This window comes from Amaranthus tricolor, chromosome 8 (assembly GCF_026212465.1).
Source record: "Amaranthus tricolor cultivar Red isolate AtriRed21 chromosome 8, ASM2621246v1, whole genome shotgun sequence".
Taxonomy (NCBI): domain Eukaryota; kingdom Viridiplantae; phylum Streptophyta; class Magnoliopsida; order Caryophyllales; family Amaranthaceae; genus Amaranthus; species Amaranthus tricolor.
This window is the reverse complement of record NC_080054.1, coordinates 15294392-15302451: the sequence shown is the minus strand read 5'-3', so window position 1 is coordinate 15302451 and position 8060 is coordinate 15294392. Positions and strand designations below refer to the sequence as shown.

Below are 8060 nucleotides of genomic sequence, written 5' to 3'. Positions count from 1 at the left end.
ATCGTGTCTCTTAGAAATCCCGATCAAAAAATAACTAATGAGCATAACTACTCTAGTTTGCAAGGGAAGTTTAAAATTTTTTTTTAATGATGATACATAACAAGTTTTAGACTTTTCAAATGTAATATTTCAACTTCCATGTTGCAAACTGGTTTTTGTATTAGGAGATCGAATATGAATAAATTGATTTGAAAGATGATAAAGTATCCATTATTGCTTTGTATAAAAGCAAAATTTATTTAATATAATATTTAATAACCATAAGTATTTCAACTTCCTAGGAAAATTTTAAATTTATAAGCAAAATGTATTTAATATAATACTTAATGTTCATAAGTATTTTAGCTTCAAGTTTTAAACTTTTTAAAAAATATGCCTAAGGATGCCATGTGGCAAGATATTAAATATTTTTTTCAACTCTAATTCTCCAACTATCATGTGGCAAGGTGGTTGTAGAATTAGAATATTACGATATATGATAGTGTTATTTCAAAGGGACAGAGAAGTATTATTTACAATGGACCTAGGAAGTCCCAAGCTATGTCATGTCCCAACCAGTGTTTGTTATTTTATTAGTACAATTTACAGTCTACAGAGCAATTGTTTAGTTAAAAAGAATACAGCTATCATCATAGAAGAATAGAAAACACATCCTTATAAACTTGGAAATAATTTGGTGTTACAGATTCCACAAATCCTCTACTCTGTTGGGAAAAAGGGAAAAGAGTTGCTTACACAGTAGAATTCCAAAATCATCTCAAAATCCCAATTTTAAATTCACTGGGATTTCAAATATGGCCTCTGTATTCTAATACCAAACAATGCAACACTCTTTAGCCACAAGGCAGAAACCCACCTTGCAAAAACTCACAGCTTCTGCAAAATGTGCATCTGAGCCACCAATGGTGCGGATGGTTACGAACTCATTAAATTGGCTTTATCTCTGATTCTACTCTATAATCTTGTTTCTTTTCACATAATTTACACAATTTTACAGCCACAAGTTCCCAAAATGGGAACATTTTCCATGCCTACCAAGATAAGTTACTCAAATAGTACAGAAACTAATTCTATAGTTCTTCCACCTGAATTGAAACCCCACAACGACACCGTTTAGACCGTGTCATGCTGTCCTCGTCAAAACTCTCATCATCTGTCAAGAAGACATGTTCGTGATCCTGTGTGAGCATGTCTGATCCAATAATCTTAGTTGCACACACTTTTTCTTGACAAGGCTCAGTTATTTCATTCAAATTTGTAATATCAGCACAAGTCTTTTTCTCGGTTTTGAAAGGCACAGCCACAGTTTCTGACTCCTGATTGTAAACATATGTGTTATTTAACCTTTGCCGGATAACCATAGATGAGAGAAGTTGGTACCACCGAGAGAGTGCCTGTCTCTCTTCCTTTCTGATTTCTTCTTCATGTCTTCTCTGCTCCTCCTCTGCATATGCCTGGTAACCATACATACTTCAATGAGTAAAACAAGTGATACACTATTGGGGGTTGAGTAAAACAAGACTCCACCTAAGCACAACATCATTCCATTAGCACAATGCCATTATGTGGCTTCAAGCTAGGGTTGGGTTTGGGAGTCGGGTGTACGCAATCATACCCTTGTTAGATGATAACGCTAACAAATAGAAATAACAAAGGTTGTTTTTGATTGAACCTTGGTAGTAAACGTCACGTGCAATTTCACATAATAAGAAATGTACATGATTTAATGAGCCAACAATCCCAATCATAGAAATCGGAGAGCCGGGGAATGTTGGCTATTACCTCCAGAATTACTTCTTTGAATTCGGTGCAGACCACAATGCCTTCGTATACAGGAACTGAGCGTCCATTTCGAAACTCAAATCCAACCATAGCAGGAGCGAAATTGATCCCAAGTCTCTTTGCAACGGGAACCAACCTTGGGAATCGCAGATGTACAGTGCCTGGAGGTAGGCACTTCTCAGACCAAACATCCACTTGACCACGCTCATTCTACATGTAAAGTAACAGAGACTAAGAACATAATAAAACACGTTTGATGTTCTAATATCAAACTAAACTAAGCAAAAGAATAAGGAGCTGAAGAACAGAAGGAAAAGATGCAAACTAAGCGGCTTTGCAAATAGCATGAAGCATGTAGAGATACATGCAATCCTACCTTAGGTACGATTCCATCTACTGCAGGGGGCAAACGCAGTGGTTCAGTTTGCCACTTCCCAAACAGAGAAACAACTCCATCTGAACCAGTCTCACTGAATTCATCTATTTCAACAGCCTGTCCGCTACGTTTCCTAGAGTTACTCTTCACAACCTTATAAAGAAAACGTAGAACACATCAAACACTACCTCAAATTTTAAATGCATAAATATTTGTTTAACAAAAATACCATAAAAAGAGGCAAACACCTTTGAAGGAGGCTCATTTTCTTTAACTTGCAGCCCCTCACGAAGCCATCTTTCTTTCGTGTGGAGTGTTTGTACGCAACTTCTTGGATAAACAGTGTGACCAGAACACAAACCAAGTACAGGACCTTTAGGATGCAAAATCTGATACTTGGTAAGCCATTTTTCTATAGCATACAATGGATGGTTTCTATACGCCTGCATTAAAGAAGGTGAACAAAAGGAGGTAGATCAATGTCAGCAAGTTACAATATACACATAGAAAAACTAAAGCGCCAATCACATCCAAGCACCTGTTGATTAGTAGGAAGGGGTTCAGTTAATGCCCTTGTTGCTAATTCTATGTCCTCCAGGGCACCTCTATTGTCAATTGAGGAGCTACTGATAGCAAATTTCTGATGCTCTTTATCGAAATTTACATAGTTCTCTGCAAAACTACTCTTTCCTGAAGCACATCCCTGGTTGAGATGTTTTGATTTTTCTCCCATAATATCTGTGGATTTCATACCGCACTGATGTAAAGGGACAACTCCACTTGTTGCACGTAACTCCAGCTCTTTCAATGAAGATAGCACAGCATTCCACCATTCTGAAAATACTCTATGTGGCGATATTTTGTACCACTTTGCACAGTACCTGCACTACAATAGTTTACATTAAAGGTTCACTAATTCCCAAAGAAAATTCAACTCTAAACACTCTTGAAAGGATTTTACTAATATAACTAGTTTCACATGAACTCAGTCAATAGTACATAATACAAAAGAAACAGAAATCACTTTTTATATATATAGAAATAAAATATGGCATCAAACAGAAAGCAACAGCAAGAACAAACAGCACAGTGATCCCCCTTCCAAGCTTCAACATCATCAAATGTATAGCCCCATCAGCCAGTGGTGCAGCGCAATTGAAATTCTACCCTCAGAAAAAGGCTGCCATTTCAAATGAAACAAGCAGTTCACAGTTTTCTCAAGGGTTAAAATCAGAAAAGGCATAAAAAGCCCAGTTCCAGATCAGTAAAAAAATATCAGAATAATAATCTTCACAAAGATAGACAACCTGCGTGTGACGTCTTTAGCCCCATGTCCAGCAAACGCAACTACATATCTCAAAGACTTCTTGCATGCAGCAGCTGCGGCCTCGACCTTCAGCTCTCCATCAACAATAGCATTAACAGCATCAATATGGACCCACTTCCCTGTCATGTTTTCACCACTGCAGTAGACCTCTGCCCAATATAATGGAGCTCCTACCTTTCTGGATCCAAAAGCAGTTGATATAGCCTGAGAGGATGACGAAGATTCTTCAGCAATTCGCTTTAGTTTTTTAAAAGGAGAGCAAGAGTGCAATGGACTACTAGGAGAGTCACTTGTAGAAGCCTCAAGTTTCCTTTCAGGAGCTATCAATGCAGTGGAGGACATTGCCATTTGCAACTGCATCTCAAACTCTAAGTCTCCCTTCCTCTTAGGACGCTTATCATCCTCAGAACTGTTTTGAGTCTCACCTATTGTTTGATCTGAATGTTTCAATTGATTAGATTCAAGTGAATCTTTCACTTGAATATCTGTTGATAAATTTTCTCGCTTAACAAAAGTTCCAAGGATATTCTTTCCATTGGCAGTAGATGATTTGCTAAGACTTGCTCCCGTACTCATTCCACTAACCATAAGTGTGGAAGAGCTAAAAATACCTTTCCTATGCCTCCTGCTCTCAAAATATGGTAGCTCATCTACATCATGATCTGGTTTCAAGGAAGCTACATCCAAAACCGACACAAACCTGAAACAGCCCTTCTTTTAAAAAGGATAATGATAATTCCTAAAGTACCTTAAAAAGGATTCTTTAAATAACAGGTAAATAATAACTCCTGAAATGATATCATCTTTAAGAAATAATACACAAGTTCTTAACAGAAAATTTTGGGCCCTTTTTTGAGTGTTCAGTTGTTTTGGCTGTATAATATACAATAATAAAAAAGATTTATTGGAATATATAGAGATACGTGCAATTAACAAGTGTAATTGTAGTTTTTGTTTTGTAAGAATGAAACTATACAAGCAAAAAGCATCTAAAATATTACCATAGGATTTAAAACTGTACGTTTTTTCATCTACTGCAGTCTTCAGAGTGTTAAAATACATGTTGAAACCTTAACATAATTTTGGAAAGTGCTGTTATAGTTATTAATTATACTTTATTATCCACATCCAATAGCAGTGAGTCCTGTATTGAGGAATATAAAGCTGTAGACTAGAATCTAACTGTTATTAATGCCGCTTCTAAGACTCATAACAATCTTTTATAAATTACAGGCTCTTTTGGACGAATAAACTATTTTGGAGCACGAATTGACGCTTAACACTAAACACACACACACACACACACACACATATATATATATATATATATATATATATAAGAAGGATTTTAAAATAAGAAGGATCAGAAGGATTTTTATTTAGTCACTATACATACAAAAAATGTACTAAGTTATTAATTAAGAACATTCTTCAAAGTTATGATATAGTTACATTTCTGTGTAACATAGAGACTTTTACAATTAAGTGTTGTTGGTTCAATCTTGACGTTAAATTTTCTTTATCATATTGAAATCAAGGGTGTAGAATGCTTCTTATCTTCTCATTTTCAACACCCTTCTTATTGGATCCCTCCCCTATATATATATAGAGAGAGAACTTAGAGTGCGAATTCTGCTGAAGTGTGAACCGTGTGAATTTGTTACTTTATGGTAAAAAATTGTTACTATTTTATTTCCTGGATTTTTTATGGTTGAAAAATAACACGTTTTCTCTAAAAAGCAACACTTTTCAAAACGGTTACTTTTACGACAAAAAGTGTTATTTTTCAACCATAAACATTCCACAAAAAAAACAATAAGAACATTTTTTTTGCCAGAATGTAACAAGTTTTTATATTTTGGATCATGCAAAATCAAATTAAAATGGTGAAAACTAAAAACAGTTATACATAAAAACTTAAATGGTGTACATATTCCGGTGGCAATTTTGTAAATAAGTGGACATTTTCTAAAAGGCGTACATATATGCTTGAAAGGTGTACATATTCGAATGACATTTCTATAAATAATATGAGCTTTTTCCTTCACAAAAATATCTACACCCTATAAGATAATATGTATGCCGTTTACCACATTATGTATATCTCAGTCTGGTTTCAGTTTTCACCACTTTAGTTGTTTTCACCTGATCCTTCCCCTATATATATATATATTATATATATATATATATATATATATATATATATATATATATATATGATCACAAAATAAGTTATTGTTCATAAGAGCAAAAGGCTCAACATGTATGATAAGACCAAGTTCCCTTTGTCTACATGGTGCGAATGTGAGCACATAGGCACAAAACATGCAGCCTGCAGAAATAAGAAAAGGAAAAAGAAACTTAAACTATGCCAACTAAAAACCTACCTCGTTGTAAGATTTAGAGCTCTGAATAGTACAACAGACAGTGCAGCAACCTGAGACAAAAAATCAAATCAAAGATGCATAAAGAGATCAAAGATAATGTATTCATTTTACAACCAACACCGTTTATATGTAAGAATGTGATGCAATCTCATAACAAGAAGAGTGCAGCAACAATGTATTCAAGTTGAAGAAAAATTTAAGAAAGATTTAAAACCTCTTCAGGGCTTCCTCCGTGTGCTTCCAAAGCGGATGTCAGAGCTGAATGGAATGGTTTCTCGGCACTGTCAAGTCCTTTCACGTGAAAATTCTGATGGAACTACAAAATATTATCAGAACCAATGTGAACTCTTCAACATCAAAAGAAATGTAAACATTTGAAAGCACATAATTATTTGAAAGCACAAACAATATTTGTAAGCACACAAGTTGTTTACCCAAGAGATAATAGGAGTCAAAGCATTTGCTGTAAGTTGGCTAGTCTCTGATATCTTCAGCAAGTGTGGTGGTAAAAGTGACAGTAGAGCAGCCTGCAGATATAACCAAATCATAACTAGGTATCAAAGCCACAAAAAAATGCTTTGAATGGACAAAATACAGAAAGACTTCTCGAGTTACTAACTGAAAACCCAAACATACATTAAGCATAAAATAATTATCCTTTATCTTAGTAAAAGCGAATGAAACAAAAGCAATCAAGGAATCGATATACAACATTTAATTACTCGAATATCGCTAAGCGGAAACCAAATGCAAGATACATTATTTAATTATACTAATGTGATCAAATGGCTCCTACTTAGGCAAGGCTTGAAAGAATCGAATGTATGCAAGAAACTAAATAGAAAACACTTTCTACAACTTCACATGTATAAGAACTACACATGATTTAACAAATTATTTTACTATCATCCATAATAATTCAAAACCAAAGAGCTAATTTTTGACGACATTGAGTATGGACACACGCTAAATATCCATATAATGTTACATAATAAAGCAAAAGAACCCAACAACCTAAATCCTTGCATCAAAAAATAAGAGTTAGTCAATATTTTAAAAAGTTAGTCAATATTTTCAGTTGTCAAATCAACCAACAATGTCAAGCTACAGCTACAGCCAATTGCCAAATGAAGAGAAAAAAGACAAGAAAAAAGAAAAAAAACCTGAATAAGAGGATCATCACAAGCTGCGTCAATTAGTCTCCCTCTTGCAATCAAACATAGCAAATGCGCCTTATGCACTAACTCCGCGTATTCCTACAATTCAATTAAGAAATATGAATAAACACCATGTCAATATTTCAAATAATTTTATAATTAAAAAAAGAATTATTTTGATTCTAGAGTCTAGACCTTATCTTCTGCAGTAACTCTTCGAATACGTTTCTTCTTAGGAGACTCAGGCAAAGCGTCAAATTCAACAGTTACACCTTTAATATCTTTATCATTGTTACCATTGTTATCAAATGAAGAATATTGAATGCATCCTTCTTCCCATTCAGCATCATTGTCTTCGAATTGGGGTTCTTCTTCTAGGTTATTGTTAGTGGAAATTTGGCGGAATTTCAGAGGTTGATTGTCTCTGATGATATCTACACTTTGGAATTTTGATTTCCCTTTGGATTTCTTCTGCTTAGTACTCGATTCTTCGTTTCCCGCCATAAAATTGTAAAACCTCAGGAATCAAAAACCCTAATTTTGTGATTTTGTGCTGTTATGCTTTGTGCGTCACTCACTCGTTTTGTAGTAGTTGAATTTAATTGACAAAGTATTTAAGGTGACTGGGGCTAGTGGGCTAATAAATTACTCCTATTAATTAATTTTTGTTGAATTGCCAATGGTTGGAGTCTTTTCCCTTAAAATAAATTGTTTTTTTTTTACATAATTCTCATTCTGTGTAACAATCAAATTGATTTTCTTATATAATGTTCATGTAGGATGGTACCAAAAATACTTTTTTATTTTTGTTTAAACAAAATCGTTATCTCAATTGCCGGTTTTCAAAACAAATTTAGTAAATCGCTATCTGAAATAACAATTTTCTTTTAAATAAAAAATTTTAAACCAAAAAAAAGGATAAACCGCCATCTTAGATGACGGTTTGTCCTAAGTGTATTTCCCACTTTTTCGTTTAACATATTGCTCGGAATCATTCATTCAGTGAATAGTTAAATAAATAAATGATAGAT

At 34.2% G+C, this 8060-nt stretch overlaps 1 protein-coding gene across 1 annotated transcript; it reads right to left on the bottom strand.

The window, feature by feature from the left end:
- Positions 1-632: 632 nt before the first annotated feature.
- Positions 633-7713, bottom strand: LOC130820524 (DNA repair protein RAD4). The gene is made up of 11 exons (XM_057685935.1): positions 7225-7713; positions 7036-7128; positions 6307-6399; positions 6087-6188; positions 5873-5922; positions 3466-4185; positions 2697-3039; positions 2407-2601; positions 2159-2311; positions 1783-1992; positions 633-1454 (listed from the first exon to the last, which is right to left on the bottom strand). Exons 1-11 carry the CDS (start codon positions 7531-7533, stop codon positions 1071-1073), a joined length of 2652 nt encoding a protein of 883 aa, XP_057541918.1. The 5' UTR covers positions 7534-7713; the 3' UTR covers positions 633-1070.
- Between the last annotated feature and the right edge of the window lie 347 nt (positions 7714-8060).

Coding starts and splice junctions, on each gene's coding strand:
- LOC130820524 (XM_057685935.1), bottom strand. CDS start 7,533: ATGGCGGGAAACGAAGAATCGAGTACTAAGCAGAAGAAATCCAAAGGG. Junction 5,923..6,086: donor ACGGAGGAAGCCCTGAAGAG/GTTTTAAATCTT, acceptor TTTTTGTCTCAG/GTTGCTGCACTGTCTGTTGT. Junction 2,312..2,406: donor AAAATGAGCCTCCTTCAAAG/GTGTTTGCCTCT, acceptor TTTCTTTATAAG/GTTGTGAAGAGTAACTCTAG.